Source organism: Schistocerca nitens, chromosome 11 (assembly GCF_023898315.1).
Source record: "Schistocerca nitens isolate TAMUIC-IGC-003100 chromosome 11, iqSchNite1.1, whole genome shotgun sequence".
In the NCBI taxonomy this organism is placed as follows: Eukaryota; Metazoa; Arthropoda; class Insecta; order Orthoptera; family Acrididae; genus Schistocerca; species Schistocerca nitens.
The window spans coordinates 105,132,023-105,149,376 of record NC_064624.1 but is presented as its reverse complement, the minus strand read 5'-3'; the positions used below and the strand labels follow the sequence as shown (position 1 = coordinate 105,149,376).

Genomic DNA, 17,354 nt, shown 5'->3' with positions numbered 1-17,354 from the left:
CATGCGTTTTCTGCAATAGTCTTGGGACCTGCTCTGTGTACCTTGGGCGATCAATACCACCTCTTATTAATTTATTTCGTTCATGTCTCTTAGTTACAATTGATATTATTTCTTTGAATTTAAACCACATCTGGTCTAAGCTTACAAAGTCAGATCTGAAGGAGTGGAGACTGTCTGTTACAAAGGTGTCAGGCGAATTTTTATCTGCTTTTTTTAAATACATACATCTTGCATTTATTTTTGATGAATTGGATGTTTCAGTATTTGCTTTTGCTACAACAACCTAGTAGTCACTAATCCCTGTATCTGCCACCATGTTCCCTGTTTGGTCAGGAATATTAAGAGGTCAGGCTCTGTTGGGTTGGGTTGTTTGAGGAGACCAAACAGCGAGGTCTATTGGTCTCATTGGATTAGGGAAGAAAGTCGGCTGTGCCCTTTCAAAGGAAACATCCCAGCATTTGTCAGGAGCAATTTAGGGAAATCACAGAAGACCTAAAGCAGGCAATGTTTTTGCCACCATTATCACACTGAGTGGGCTCCTGAACTAACTGTTCAGAATAAGTTTGAGATGGCAGTCAGTATGTTTTGGGATGTCATTTTATGCCTACCACCAATATTCACGCATTTTCACTAACATATCAAAGGTAGATTGAAGTCACCACCAACAATAATTGTATGGATGGTGTACCTATTTGAAATGACACTCAGGTTTTCTTTGAATTGTTCAGCAACTGTATCATATGAGTCAGAATATCGGTAAAAGGAACCAATTGTTAATTTATTCCGGTGTCAAGTATAAACTTTACACATACTAACTCACAGTAACTATCTACTTCAATTTCATGCCAAGGTAAACAACTACTAACAGCAATGAACACTGGATTCCTTCGTCTCCTTTGAAGTCATATCCCTAAGGGGTGCCATTAAGAGCTCCCAGATATGAGTAATACCACCCTCTGAATACCCAGATCTTGCAGGTTGAGAGGCTTCCTCCGAAACAGGGCAAGCGACTTCATCAACCACAGACATCACCTGAAATCTATTCACCAGATGAGCTGGGGAGGTTCTCGGATTGGCCCCTCGGAAAGTGTTTTGCTGCCGCCCACACTGGAATGACTTCCAACCACAAGTGAGAGGTCAACCTCATTGTCGGCAGTGCCTGAGGTGGCCACAGTAGTAGACTGGTCAGGCACCATGTGGGTCGTGGTCGACATCCTGTGACTGAATACAACACTGCCTGGAGCTGTGAGCTAAGAGTCACCAACTCAGCTCATGTCGGAACACAGGATTACTGTTTCTATTCATAAAGCTGGCATGGCAAATACACAGAAACACATGATATAGGAGTTGAAACAGCAGAAGCAGTGATATTCCAACACTGGAAAAAAGCCAAACAGCTAATTTATATTTGGTGACGTCTTTGTGAAAAATCGGATATTTCTGCAGATATTTCTGCTTTGGTCGCCACATGCAATTTTACCTATTTTATTTCAGAGAGACATACTTCCTTAAGGATCTCAAAGCAGTTGGCCCAGGATAACACAAACCTTATTATTGCTTTCAAACAGGGCAATCTGAATTTAAAGCATATTTACCAAGCACATGTAGGAAATGACATGTCACTCAATGAATTCATTACATATGGGGATTGCTGGAATAACTCACAGTATGGCTTTCTGGTTATAGATAAAATTAGGCAATTGAAAAAGGGTCAACAGAAATGAAACTTCAGTGACATTCTTCACGAAACCCAGTCCATCAAAAAGTAACTATCAACATACTGTAGACTAGAAGTAAAGCTGCACACATGTTGCACATTCATTCAGAGAGCGCAAAGCACATTCATTTATTTGACAGAAAAATTGAGATAATCAACACTAAATTAATGGAATAGGAAAGGTCAAAAGTGCTGTGACACACTATTGACAAGCAGAAAAGGAGGAGGAGGAGGAGGAGGAGGAGGAGGAGGAGGAGGAAAAGAAGAAGAAGTCACAGTAAAGACTGTTACTGGTACAGTAATCCTGAGTTACAGCAAACATGTGGGGTCACTAGGACAAAACCACAAGTGTTAGGTATGCACTTATTATGTTTACTGAGAATGCAGAGTTGGGGATAAGGAATTTGAAAGAATGCATTTTCTATTACAGTCAACCTTCTTGAAAACTGGAAACATCAAAAAGGATACCCTGAAAGTATACAAACATATATTCAAATATTACACATAACCAATGCACATAAGACCCCAAAAGGATTAATGAAAATCTCAAAAAATGACAAATACCAGAATGCAATTAAATCAACACTAGCAGCTGCACATAGTGCAGGTAAATTGGTTGAGATTCAGCATTAAAGACTGAACAATCTTCCCCCAGAGTACATACATTATGATGTTCCGAATGCAATGATAGCTAAATTATGACTGCTTACAACTTCAGCTGCTTCAAGGGATGCAGGTCAAAAGAACATAATATTATTGATCACATCCAAGCTTTTAGAAAGACACATCATCAAGTAGTCTGTTGCAGATTGGAACAAGTAAGTTCCCCCACACTATTCAAACCTATTATAGAGGTGAATTTTACAATAGGCATTTCAAAGTACAAATGGAACAATATGGGATTAATGACTATTCATCCATCTCCCGTTTGAAGGCCAAGACTGTTGAACACGATGATAAAAACTGAATGTGGGTGCAATTTAGTTTTCAATGTATGTACAAATGGCTGAACATATTACCACAACTTATTGAGAAGTATAACTGCATTACTCAGCACACAATTAAGAAGAAATCTATTGATGTCGCAGAGCAATATAGAGGAATTACAGAAAAGTTCTGAACTGAAGGTGTTCCTCACAGAGCAAGTCCTAAGACATTGAGGGAACAGGGCATTGTTGAAATGGCTCAGTTTCTCAACAAAGCCCAATTATTGGGCGAACACACACACACACACACACACACACACACACACACACACACACACACACACACACTTTTCTATGCAATCAGGAAAGTAAACCCCAAACCATGCAGTAGTGTGACTTGAATGCAAGGAAACATCTCTGGATAGGTGAAGGTGTTATTCTTGAGAATCTTCCATTCAAATTTTGTATCTCTGGATACAATTTCTGTGGCCCTTGAACAAAACTGCAAGAGTTCCTAGCTTATGGTGAGAAAGGATTTGAAGTATTGGACAATACATGCAAAGAACACAACACTGTTTACACTATAAATAAAGATCATCATATTGCAGACCAAATATTCACTTTTATTTATTTATCGTGTCAAAAGTGTATGTAAGTGATATGCTTCACTATCCCCTGCTGAGATGTCTTTGAGGAAAGTACTTTTCTTTTAATTTAGACCAATGTTCTTTCAGTGTGAATGACATTACATCACAACTTTAAATGATGCAGAGATTTGTTTACTGCGAAGTTTAGCTGTTGAGCCATAGCTGAAAGTGAATTTCGGGAGGTAACATAAGAAGGGCATGCCCCTTGACATAATAAATATTCACTGATGAGGCTAGACAGATAAGTCAAGTGAAGGATATTGGTATAGGACAACGTATCACTGGATTAGTGGTTGATAAGGCAATGTGTGTCAAACTAAAGTTGGGTACTGGAATAACTTTCGAACGAATAAGGAAAGCAGTTTGTCACACACTAAAGTAGAAGAAAAAACCTATGAGATGTTTAAGAAATTGTATCTAATTAGTGGTGACTGGCAAAATGTGCTTTGAACCAGAAAGGGGGAAGGAAATGACTTGTTAAAATGCCCAGGGTCCTACCAATACCAAAGACATCTGGCTGAAGAGTTCTGCTTCTAATCCCTCCATTTGCTGGGCTTACAGCCACTGGTTGATGACTTGCAGGGGGAGGGGGGAGCCACTGCCATATCTCAAGCAGTAAAGAATTCCGAAAATGCTGAAAATCAATTACAAGAAGCTGAAATGCATGATATGACCATGGAAGCTATCGGCAAAGGCCTATATTTAAAACCATACAAGAAAAGCGTCTCAGTGACATAAGGTTGTCTGAAGAACTGTGTCATTACCTCACTGACAGAAACCAGGTGTACAATTTAAGGCACTACCAAAACTTAATTCATACCTCCAAAAATACTTCTGCCTGATATTTATACTAAAAACTGCATAAAAACAAGCAGTACACAGATCTCTGCATAATTTAAAGTTGTGATTAATGTCATTCACACTGAAAGAACATTGGTCTAAATTAAAAAGAAAAGTACTTTCCTCCAAAAGATCTCAGCAGAGGGTAGTGCATTATATCACTGATTGGTCTAGGAATATAAAAAGCATAGCTTATGTCACTGAATTAATAATAAATACGGAGCAGGGGAGTTGCAACAATACCTCCTGGGTACTGTGAGATTGATGATTTATATGTATACAAAAAACAATTTGTTTAAGGATTTGAGCTACATGCAAATGTTAATATGTTCTCATCAGTTAAAAGCAGAAATATTATGGACTTTAGTAATAAATGTTCAATAGCACGGCTAGTAGGTTTCTTGAAGGGACACGTGATGGTGCACAATACCGATAAAATTTATGAGTCAAATCAACCAGTCTACATACTGCCAGTCAGTACAATTTATGTAGAGTAATATCGCAATGACTTTTGTACCTTGATGACATATTAGCACATATTATATATACATTTTTTCCTACAGTAGGTCCTGCTTATAAAATTGAAGCCAATGAAGTCCAAGATGAACACAGACTGCTACACAAAGCCAAGGCGATGAAGGGTTCGAACCCATTGGGACATTGGCAGGTACCACAAAGTTTATCTCTTGAGTCATAGCCGAAAGTGAACTTCGGGAGGTAACATAAGAAGGGCATGCCACATATGGTGGGCAAGGTAGTCATTGAAAAAGTGGGGCCGTGTGCAGTGGCCACGCCATTTGAGGCACCATGTCATGGATTTGCTGGAGGTTCAAGTACTCCCTCGGGCATCGGTGTGCGTGTGTGTGTGTGTGTGTGTGTGTGTGTGTGTGTGTGTGTGTGTGTGTGTGTGTGTGTGTCATTCTTAGTGTATGTTCGTTTAAGTAGTGTATAAGTCCAGGAACTGATGACATCAGCAATTTGGTCCCTTACGATTTCTCGCACATTTGAACACTTTTGGAAAAGTGGGCATATGATGGGTGGCTACGCATGACAGAGAAACAGGACATATATCCACTGAGAAAGATATCAAGCTGGTATGACAGTGGTGCCCCAGTAGCTTCTGAGTAGACTCTCAACCGGGCTAGTGTAAAAGGCGTCAGTGGCCAAGCATATTCCACAATGGTGGATTATGTTAAGACACAATAAGGTGGGGAGACATGCAGAGAAATACACAAAACACCCATAGTTTGGTTCTGAACAGATGAGGTATCAGTACAAATGGAGGAAGGTATTCTGATCCACTATCTGTGAATAACAGGGTTTATGGCTATAGCGAGGAGGGTGAAGCTCAGGCAGATTCCTGGACACCGCTTTCCACTGGATACAGGTGTCTGACAGGGCTGAACCCACATGTACTGTGAAATTTCAGTCCTTTAAAAACTCATTAAGGAATTGGAGCAGGTGGCCTCAGAAGCCCACCAGTCCTCCAGCTGATGTCAGCTGATACAGGCTTTCTCCAAATCAAAGAACATAGCCACAGCCTCATTTTTCTGCAGGAAACCATTCATGGCATTTGTTGAAAAATGACGAGATGGATGACTGCCAAACAGTGCACTCCAAATCCTCACTGTGCAGCGGTCAGGAGATAGCGAGACTTGGCCTGCCAAACCAGCCGTCCATGAATCATATGTTCCACCACCTTGCAAACACAGCTGGTGAGAGAAAAAGATGGTAGCTACAAGGGAGGTGTTTGTCCTTACTGGGCTTAGGTATGGGTATAAGAGTGGCTTCATGCCAGCAACTGGGAAATGTGCCCTTTTCCCAAATGTGACTGTATATACAAAGGAGAAAATGCTTTCCCATGAGAGAAAGGTGCTGCAGCATCTGAATGTGATCATCGTCTAGTACTGGGGCAGAAGACTGGGATGAATTAAGAGCACGGCCTTGCTGCCTCATAGTAAAGGTGAGATTGTAGCATTCACTATTCTGAGAGGACAAGGTATCAGTTAACCCCCCTCCACTCATTGCTGAGGGAGGAAGGTGGGGTGATAGTGGGTAGAGCTATAAATCTCCGCAAAGTAGTGGCCCTAGGTGATGGAGATAGCAATAGGGGGCAATGACATCATCCGTCATGGTCATACCAGAAATCAAGGAATGGAGCTTGGTTGCAGAGAGTGAACAGATGTTGCCCCACACCATGAAAGAGGGAGTGAAACTGTTAAAAGAAAGAGTAAATGAAATCCAGCTAGCTCTTTTGGTACCATGATGAATGCGATGACACTGTGCATGCAACTGTTTATAATGAATAGAGTTCACCACCACAGGATGATTGTTAAAAATGCGGAGAGCATGTCTCCGTATGCGAATCACATCATTGTACATATCAGTCCACCTAAGGAGTGGTACACATTGAGGTAACATGAAGTGGAAGGTATGGAACATTCTGTGGCAATAATGATAACATTTGTAAGATACTTTACCTGCTTATCACAGCTGGGGAAATGTTGGTCGAAGGTTGCCAGAAAGCGGTAATGCCTCCAGTCATCCTTAGAAAGCTACCAACTGTGTTTACAATCAGTTGTAGCAGTCAGTCTGAAATGTGTGTGCTCCATTTTAACTGAGGTCTGCCAAGAGGGAACCTCTTGGAGACGTTCTCAAACGGCCTGAAGGGTGACAGTGGGCATTAGTCACTAAGCAGCAAAACGGGGTGAGGGAGCAGCTGACCAATGTGCTGAATTAAGTCTCCCCTGGTGACAGTGAATGATGGAGGGCAGTAGACATTAAAAAGAGAAATGTGAAATGATTAAGGAAAATGCAGACTGCAACAGCTTTCAGCTAGGTGTTCCATGAGATGCTTTGGTTACAAACATCATCCTGCAAGACCAGTATGTCTCCGCCATGAGATTGACTGCTGTCCTTGGGATGGGGAATATCAAAGTGGACTGAAAGGAAATGTGGGAGGCTGCCAGGATACAATTTTGTTTCTTGGAAGCAGAAAACAAGTGGACTTTGCGTTCCTCATTATTCGATCTAATGCTTCCTATGTTCCATTGGGGAAGAGTCATAACAGGGATTGGGGAGGAGGGGACAAATGAATGGTAGTCACCTCCATGGATGCTTAGCGCCAGCCTTCAAAGACACACTGCTACATTGTGCAGAGGCTGGAGGCATCAGCATTCTCCGTGGGTCAGCCTGCCGATTCCAAGGGAGAAAAATTGTGGGTGGTGTGCACCACCCAAGGGAGGCCAACTGTATGAGGGTATCATGCGGTGGGCCGTTGAGAAGGATCTCTAAGTCTGGGAAGGACAAAACAATTTGCCTTTCTTTGATTTCTTAGAGCCTTGTTGGCAGTCGATGACTGATGTGTGTTGGCTGGAGGAATGTAGAATGTCTTCGCAGGAGTATTCCTCTTCTCCTCTCTGGCCTGCCAGTGATGTAGCAGGTGATTTTGTAGTCGGGGCGAAAATCTGGCAGCTTGCTGCACACCTGCAGGAGAAGAAGATCATGATACTAATGCGATACTGGGTAATTTCAGAACTGCAGTTCTGAACTGGAGGTCAGAAGTCTGCATGGCTACATTCTTTGTGAAACAACAATGCACAGCAAGAATGGTACTAAAATAAAGGGCTCTTGACTAGCTAACAATGTGCAAGAGACAGGATATGGTAGTTTTTCCTTGACCTTTATCTTCCAGATGGCCCACTCATCGAGGAAAACGAGCCATTCATGGGATGAGGTGGCACGGTCGCCATTAGAATTGATACAGAGGAGAGAAGGAGGTGAGAAACCACCCTTGTGAACATCTCTACCACAAATAAAACATTTGGCCATGTTTTGACAGGGCATGCGAGTGTGGTTATAATGTTGACACTGGCAGCAACACATCCACTTTTGACGCACGATCAGACTGTGATGACTGCATGATGATGTTGTTTGTTCAGTCCAGAGACTGGTTTGATGCAGCTCTCCATGCTACACTATCTTGTGCAAGCTTCTTCATCTCCGAGTAACTACTGCAACCTACATCCTTCTGAATCCGTTTAGCATATTCATGCCTTGATCTCCCTCTACGATTTTTACCCTCCATGCTTCCCTCCATAACAAAACTGATGATCCCTTGATGCCTCAGAACATGTCCTAGCAACTGATCCCATCTTCATAGCCTGCCTTAATCTTTGAGGGAAGCATTACTCAATCAAATGACTGAAAAAAGTGCATGTGTGCACTAGGTTTGCATCAACCTATTTCATTACCCAATGGACTGCAGTAATAAACTGATCAGATAAGTGCGGATTTTTCCCTCGATCAGACACTCAAAGAGCTGAATGCAAGTAACAGCACATGAAGAATTCCGCATACAATGGTGCTCAACACCAACAGGATATCCATGGAGGAGCGAAGCTGTTAGCAGAGTTTGGGCTTAAACTCACAACTGGTATCCAGAAGAAAAGTACCAATATGTAAACGAGAATGAGGTTTCACAGAGCTGTGGTGCAGTGGTTAGCACACTAGACTCACATAGATGGTTTAAACCCATATTTGGCCATCCTGATTTAGGTTTTCTGTGATCTTCTCTGTATTGCTTCAGGCAAATGCCAGAATGGTTCCTTTGAAAGGGGACAGCTGAGTTCCATCCCCATCCTGTCTTAACCCGATGGGACCGATGACCACGCTGTTTTGTCCCCTTCTCCCAGATCAACCAACCTACCTGTTGACCTGGGGCTGGCAATTACGCACTACCCTGTTGCCTATTATGCATCAAATGGCTGGGCTGGCCTTTAGGAATGCACAGGGAGGAAGAAGAAACAAAGAAACCCAAACACCAAAGCGGAGGAAGGAGGGAAGAGGGAGAACGAAGAGAGAAAGGAAAAACAAATCATAGACTCTTCCGATGTCAGGCTATTGAAACACATTCCTGAAACTAACCAAAACATGTACCCCAAGGACAGGAGAAAAGAACAGCAGAACAGATATTCAGCACAGAAAAGGAAGAGGTGCTGCAAAGACTACGAATCCCATGGCACCCAAGCACACTCAAAGTGTGGTGAGCCCCCAGGGAGAGGGAGGGGGGGATTTTTATTTCAATTCTATGAAAACATACTTTCCTCCTATGACCTACATGTAATGATCAGTATAAATTTGATCAGCATGGCTGGCCTCCTAAAACATTAATGGCCACTGGGTCTCAAAGCAAATACGCAATGGCTCTTGCAATACGTCCTTTAGTCTTTTTAGGGAATTTTTCTGTGGCAGATTTTCGCAAGTGGAAGTCATCCAGGCGCCCTCAGGACTATATGACAGAGAAACAATATTACTGTGTCTAGGATCAGTGGGTATTCATCAGTTACGTCTTCACAACCTTACTGAAACTGTCTCCAGCTACTTAAGGTACTTCTTGATGGGCTGTAAACCGTAAATACTACAAGCTTGTGTGTTTCCTGAGCATGACTGCAGCACATTGAAAGAGCTGTTCAACACTATATTCTTTAATATACCATGGCAGTGAATTAACTACAGTCTTGTTCTACAGTAGTACAACATTAGCTTGTGTCCATGAAGATGAATCTATTGAATTTCAGTAATTTTCATGTGATGTTCTGCATTAAGCACACTACAGCTGCTGACTTCCACATGAAATTTCATTTTCCTGTATGCATATTGTAAGGTGGTTCAAATGGCTCTGAGCACTATGGGACTCAACATCTGAGGTCATCAGTCCCCTAGAACTTAGAACTACTTAAACCCAACTAACCTAAGGACATCACACACATCCATGCCTGAGGCAGGATTCGAACCTGTGACCTTAGCAGTCACGCGGTTCCGGACTGAAGCGCCTAGAACCGCACGGCCACCGCGGCCGGTTATTGTAAGTTGGTTCTATTTATTTAGAAATGAACACACAATGGCTCTTGTAGAGAATAGCATTACTGACCATACTGCCTTGTTACATTGTAGCTTGTCTGTAACACTAAATAATTACAGAAGTGCATTTCATATCTGAATTACTTCCACTTACAGTAAGTAAAAATTTATGTTACTCAAAAAGTTCCACTGTATATAATGAAAACTTACCTCTCACTATTTGATGCATACCTTGTTGAGGTTGCCACCTGAAATATTTCAAAAAATGTCCAGTGATTCACAACTGATGAGAGTAAATAAATAGAATTCTATTAACACCTACCAACATCTGACTGGTCAATCAGTTGCTGTATGTGATGTTTAAAAATTGCATTAAAGATAACATGATAAACTGTTGCAGTTATTGAACAGTGTGTCAGTAAGAATTCCCACTTCATTTCCACCCTATGTTTTTGGTCCTGTAAATAATTATGCAAGCCAGTGGTTCAGTTTTACCATACCTCCCACTAGATGATTCAAAAGAAAAGTGGCCGAAGACATTTTACATCTGTCATGCACTTACACCTAGCAGAAAATTTTCATTTCCTCATTTCATTATGAAAACTGTTATTCACAGAGAGGTGAATCCATCAAAACAAGTGATCCATTTGGACCTTCGTGTTCTTGGCAGCTGACAAACAACTTGCAAAGGTGAGGAGTGTCTTCTAAACCCAGCTATAAAACTGAAACCCAAAATAAAGTACGGGCTTGGAACATTAAATATACAAATACTAATAAATGTTGGCAAACTGAAAATACTCTTGGATATTGTAAATTTACTACAAATTAAAATATTAGCATTAAAAAATATCAGATACACAGAAGAAATCCCACTTTCTGATAACTGTAGATTTTTCACAGGGACAACAGAAACGAAATTCATAGAGCTATGCCAACACTATGCTCTGAATTCATAAATGGAAAATCTGTATTACAATCAGTTACAAATTTTTCAGTGTCTTCAGAAACACTCTGCCTGTAACATTTCAATATGTAAATGACAGACAATAATTCATGAACACACACACCAATAAATCAGGATAACAAGAACAATGGAGACAAAGTAAAACATTTTTGAGCACAATGTTGAGAAGAATCTGATGAAGTACCACAGAAAGAGTATAAAAATTTTATTACATTTTAATCCTCAAACTGCTTGACAATGGAGATTAAAACACTTTCTGTCTCCATTGCCATTAAATGTATTTATTCACTAATGGAATTTTGACTATTATGCCGTTCTCAAGTGACACCCCACTAAGAAGTAAGTCAAGTTACTAAATGTCACACCTGGTGCATGGGGAGTACAAATGAAAAAGGGCAGTAGGACATGACTTTGACAGACATTATTACATGAAATGCTATGTCATTTTGTAGGCATATAGACGGCAAACACTCCCGTCTTTTTATAAATATGGAATTTGTAAACATGGTTAACACAAGGAAAGTGGTGTCTGAAAAGGAATTATGATGCACTCCGACAACACAATGAGCTGTCACTTGAGAATGGTACAACTCCAAAATAACAATTTTGAATAAATATATTGACTAACAGTCCAGGAAGAAAATGTATTCATTTATAAATTTCTGCCTAACTATAGATGTAAGAAAAATGGAAAACTGGTAGGAAAAAGACTTTAGAAAATTTAGAAAAGTTGTTGGCAGCTAACACGCACACACAAAAGTTTTTGCATTCAATGCCTATTAGCTGTACAACTTCTAACAGTTTTCGGACGACAGGAGACAGTGTGGTACTGGGGTGCAAGACTCTCACGTTTCTCACAGTGGACTCACATATTATGTGCAGCTAGTCTTGTCGGGTCAGACAGCTGCATCTATATTCACAAACCCTTCTTCTCCGAAGACTATATCTGGTTAAAGGAATTTCAAAATAGACTCCTTTTCTACTCTTGAAATAATTCTGCACTTTCAGGATACTTTTTGTTCAACTCTGTTATATTTTCGTCTCCACAGTAAAACAACACAAGTTTCACACAAGCATTCAACTCGCACTAGTCAAACCTGTCATGGACCATACGATACTAACAGATAAAAGTACAATATTTTTGGTTTAAAAACCACTATAGAACCAGTTCTTGCTTCTCTTTAGTTCAACACATAATTCATTTGCTCACAACAATACAGTCGTTACACCATCAAGGAATAGAGCATGCTTGCTCCTTATACTGGACATACAGCTTCCACGGCACACGATGCAAACACTTGTCAGAGTTGATCGACCGTCACTATTGCAGTATTCTTCCGATACATGTTCATCCTGTACATACAGAAACCGGTGGCGAGGTGGACACATCTCCACTCTCTCATTCTCGTACTTAAAATATCGGGTGTTTGAGATGGTGGAAAGCCGAGTGTCTCTAGATCATACACTGAAATTCTGGAGGCACTGCTGTGTTCGAAGCCTATGGCTATGTAACAAAACACTGATTTGCTGAATTGCTCTTGAGGTTCCAAAATAGTTTTATATGTATATAAGACCTACAAATTACTCTTGGGTCATCAGAATTATTATTTCTGTTTAAACTGTATGTACATTTGTAGTAAATGGATTACAATTACATAATTTTTAATAATCCACTGGCAGTTATTTCTATATTACACACTTATCATAACTAATGCTTTTTACAAAATACTTTTGAGTGCTACTGTAGTAGGACTGTATCTACCCACAGCGAGATGAACGAAGCAGATAATGAACAACAGTATCAGCACACAACCACTGTTTTGTTATGCAGATTGCTATAGGCTATCTGATGCCCCTATGGACAGCAGCAGGAATCCTTAACTACAGTGTGTGATGTGAGCTCTGCCAATCACATCATAACTCATTCAAAGAAGAGAACTACCATATCCTATGGACCATAAAATGCTATGGACTAAGACACACAATTTTCAAGCAACATTAAAATTTTTTTTTTACCATTTCTATTGTTAGACTGCAAAGCATTACTAAAAAAATTCTTAGTTTATGAAACTGAATAGTTCTTTATAATTCCTGAAAATTGTCATCTCAATTTTCTCTTTTTTCTCTTCCTCTACATTATTGTTGTTATCTTCTCATTTAAGATGATCTTCGCTGAAATCGAGAGCATTACTTATGCTGCATTTCTTGAAAGATTTGACTATTATCTCTTCCCTCACTCTAGGCCATGATTGTTTACCCACTGACACACTTGCTTGATTGCAGGCCATTTAAAACTCTGTTCAGCATAAATTCATGTTGGGTTTCATCCATTTGTTCCAGTCTGTTAGCAAATACACTTTCAATAGTTTATTTATTGAGACACCAAGAAGTTGCAACTGTCAAGTAAGTCCTCCAGGAATAACTCAAAGCTCTGTACTTGTCTCAATTTCTCTTTTCATGCAGAATTTTTCAAATGCCTGCTAAACTGATCTAGCACAAGAGTACTCTTCTTCAATAAAGAACCTTTCCTTCTCTCCCACGCTGTTAATCCTAAATTTCATACCAGCCTTGTCTATCCAACCCCTTTCATGTACATGAACAACTCCTGGCAGTATTTCAGAAGGTTTTGGCATTATTTTGTACAAAAAAATGATCAATGGATTAAGTTTAGTACCATTAGCACAACACGAAAAGACAACAGTGTAGTGCAATTTTTCATGTCCACTTGTTTTTATAGTTACATTTTTAGCACCTTTCATGGCAACAGTTCTGTTACTCAGCACATCAAATGTCAGAGAAGTTTTGTCTGTATTTGCTATTTCACATAGTTCTGCACAGGTTATCTTTTGACGCTGAATAATAAAGCAATGTAACAACACTATTCTCTCTTCATACTCTTGTGGCATTCTCTGAGGTGTTTGGGTATTTGTTTGCATCCAAAGTCCACGAAGTTTCATAAACCTGTAACACCAACAAACTCCACCCTTTAAGTCTGTTGAATACCACTTTAGCACTACCTTATGACCATGTATTTCAATTATTTTTGTATTAATTCCAATGTGATGTTGATGGTGCCCTTGAATCCATTTCAATACATCATTATCTAGTTGTGTTCATTTTGCATTAGTCATCTATGAAGGGTGTACTATACGTAAGGTTCCCAATGAGCTACATCCTTGAGGGTAGGTGCTAGGCAAAATCCAACAACAGTGCCATGTGCAGTGGTTCCCTCACTCTTGAGCTCCCCATCCACAATTCGCTACATCCCTCAATGTTGGATTGGCAGCCATCAGAGATGGAAGTGGTGATCGCCGCACCTGTCAAGTGCAAGGTTCAAGCAGTAATCCAGTTTCTCCATGCAAGATAGTTACCGTCCATGAAAATTCATCGGCCACTGACTGAGGTTTATGGTGAAGAGTGCATGTCCGTTCATCATGTCCACAAATGGTGCAGGGCTTCTGCTGAGGGTCACACGGAAGTTCACGATGAAGAATGCAGTAGAAGACCTCAGGTTTCGGACGCGATTGTCCATAAGATCAATAGTGAGCTGCTCAAAGATCGGAGCATCATTGTTCGTGAACTTGTTGAACATATTCCTGAAGCTTCCACAGCACAAATTAAAGAACTTTCATTGAAACGTTGGGTTATCACAAGGGGTGTGCTCGCAGGGTCCCCTGGATACTGACTGATGGATACAGGAGCAACGCCTTGACTGTGCTCACAAGTTTCTTCAACAATGAGAAGGCTGTCCAGTCTTCTATCTTTTGGATGCATTCCTCCACTAATTTCTGCCATCTGTCTCTCGGTCTTCTTCTTGGTCTCTTTCCTTACAGTTTCATCTCGTGTATCCTCCTGGGTATCCTCTTCTCCTCCATTTGCTTAACATGCCCATACCATGTAAGTCTTGATTTCTCTACCTCCTCCCGTAATGGTTCCACCTTCATTAACTCTCTGATCATCTCATTTCTTAACCTGTCCATCTTTGTCACTCCAATGCTGTTCCTCACGAATTTCATCTCACTAGCTTGTACTTTGCTTTTCTCTCTGCCTTTCATAAGCCAGGTATCAGATGCGTATGTCAGGATTGGGGCATAGTACGAATGGTATATAACTTTTTACTGATTTGGAATACACCCTTGCTCCATTTCAGGGTTCTGCCACTTTTCCAAAATGCTTCTGCTTTTCTCCCCACTCGATTTCTTTGTCGTTTAGTCCATATTCCTGTTTCCTAGGTACTTGAAACTGTTCACTCTCTTTAATCGTTCCCCATAAATTGTTATTCCAGTTGTTCCTCTCTCCTCTGTTCTTGTTGTGATAATTATCTCACTCTTACTTATACTAAATTTCATCCCATATTTTTGTACTGTTCATTCCCATATGTCCAACTGGTCTTGTACTTCCTCCTCCTTATCCCAAATCATCATATCATCTGTAAATACCACAGCTTTCATCTTTTCTTCACCAATTACTTGTGCTACTGTGCTCATGAAGAGTAATGGTGAAGATGCACCTCCCTGCCTCAAGCCGACTCACATTCGGGAGGACGACGGTTCAATCCCGTCTCCGGCCATCCTGATTTAGGTTTTCCGTGATTTACAAATCTTTAACATATTGCAGCGTGTCAGCAACTGTGAAATGTACAACAATTAAACAATTTTTTCAGCCTTCAGTTGCAAGGTAATTTTATTCGTTTACCTAGGTTTCGATTCCAGTAATGGAATCTTCTTCAGAACCTATAAATTAAACCACATACAGACATATGTTACTACTACAATGCATTATCAGTCTAATGTTGAATATTAAAGAAATTGGGATACTTACAAAAATTAAATTATTTTGTGAGCCAAACTCTGCCCATGTCACAGATTAAAAATTAACATTAACGACGCATAATCATAAGATTATGTCAGTCAAAATTAACACCATTGAGGCGAACGTGGACGCTACGCCGGCCAGAAATAAGGACCACACGTAAGCGGCTCGAAAACTAGGCGTTGTGAGCCGTTACGCGGCGAGGCTGGCCGCGGCCAAGCGCATGCGCAAGCGCAGGGGCGAGAGACAACTGTCTCAAAATTACTTAGAGCAACTATACATATAAGCAAAATGTGACTGAAAGCCGTCCTAAATTGGACAAACCTATCTATTAGTATAGCAACATTAAACAATTTTTTTTATATATATATATATAACGTAGTACAAAGATACACATGTACAATTGCATTATAATAAAGGGACGAAGCAGATGGGGAAAACAGCATCGGTCATTCGAGGCGGACTGTTGGTCAACTCCACTGGAGTAAAGGTTGGAATCCTTCGAAATAACTTCTATTTTTTAATTGCAGCTGATCATTAAGTAAGTTGTCTCTATCAATACTAAGATGTTTAAAAATTTGCAATTCTTCGAGGGTGTCTAGCCTACATCCCTTTACTTCATTATGCAAAAGCTCTGCGTCTTTTAGAGGCTTGGGAGCATGCGCCTTTTGGACCAGATGTTCAGCAAATGTAGATCCTCGAGTTCCATCACCGCTTTTTGTCGGCAGATGCTCTTTAAACCTAACAGACAGGAAGGGCCCTGTCTGTTAGGTTTAAAGAGCATCTGCCGACAAAAAGCGGTGATGGAACTCGAGGATCTACATTTGCTGAACATCTGGTCCAAAAGGCGCATGCTCCCAAGCCTCTAAAAGACGCAGAGCTTTTGCATAATGAAGTAAAGGGATGTAGGCTAGACACCCTCGAAGAATTGCAAATTTTTAAACATCTTAGTATTGATAGAGACAACTTACTTAATGATCAGCTGCAATTAAAAAATAGAAGTTATTTCGAAGGATTCCAACCTTTACTCCAGTGGAGTTGACCAACAGTCCGCCTCGAATGACCGATGCTGTTTTCCCCATCTGCTTCGTCCCTTTATTATAATGCAATTGTACATGTGTATCTTTGTACTACGTTATATATATATATATAAAAAAAATTGTTTAATGTTGCTATACTAATAGATAGGTTTGTCCAATTTAGGACGGCTTTCAGTCACATTTTGCTTATATGTATAGTTGCTCTAAGTAATTTTGAGACAGTTGTCTCTCGCCCCTGCGCTTGCGCATGCGCTTGGCCGCGGCCAGCCTCGCCGCGTAACGGCTCACAACGCCTAGTTTTCGAGCCGCTTACGTGTGGTCCTTATTTCTGGCCGGCGTAGCGTCCACGTTCGCCTCAATGGTGTTAATTTTGACTGACATAATCTTATGATTATGCATCGTTAATGTTAATTTTTAATCTGTGACATGGGCAGAGTTTGGCTCACAAAATAATTTAATTTTTGTAAGTATCCCAATTTCTTTAATATTCAACATTAGACTGATAATGCATTGTAGTAGTAACATATGTCTGTATGTGGTTTAATT

General features: G+C 40.4%; 1 protein-coding gene across 5 annotated transcripts in view; it reads right to left on the bottom strand.

The window, feature by feature from the left end:
• LOC126213588 (zinc finger protein 235-like) overlaps window positions 1-17,354 on the bottom strand; it is a 69,054-nt gene that overhangs the window by 11,901 nt on the left and 39,799 nt on the right. For 2 of the 5 annotated variants that reach the window (XM_049941443.1, XM_049941444.1), the window contains 2 exons: window positions 10,203-10,240; window positions 6,611-7,616 (listed from right to left, as the gene is read on the bottom strand). The exons of 1 other annotated variant lie outside the window; for it this stretch is intronic. In XM_049941443.1, coding sequence (XP_049797400.1) covers window positions 6,611-6,675 — 65 coding nt within the window. In that variant the 5' untranslated portion in view covers window positions 6,676-7,616; window positions 10,203-10,240. The remainder of the gene's footprint in view (window positions 1-6,610; window positions 7,617-10,202; window positions 10,241-17,354) is intronic. 2 more of the 5 variants (XM_049941442.1, XM_049941446.1) reach the window with 1 other exon arrangement.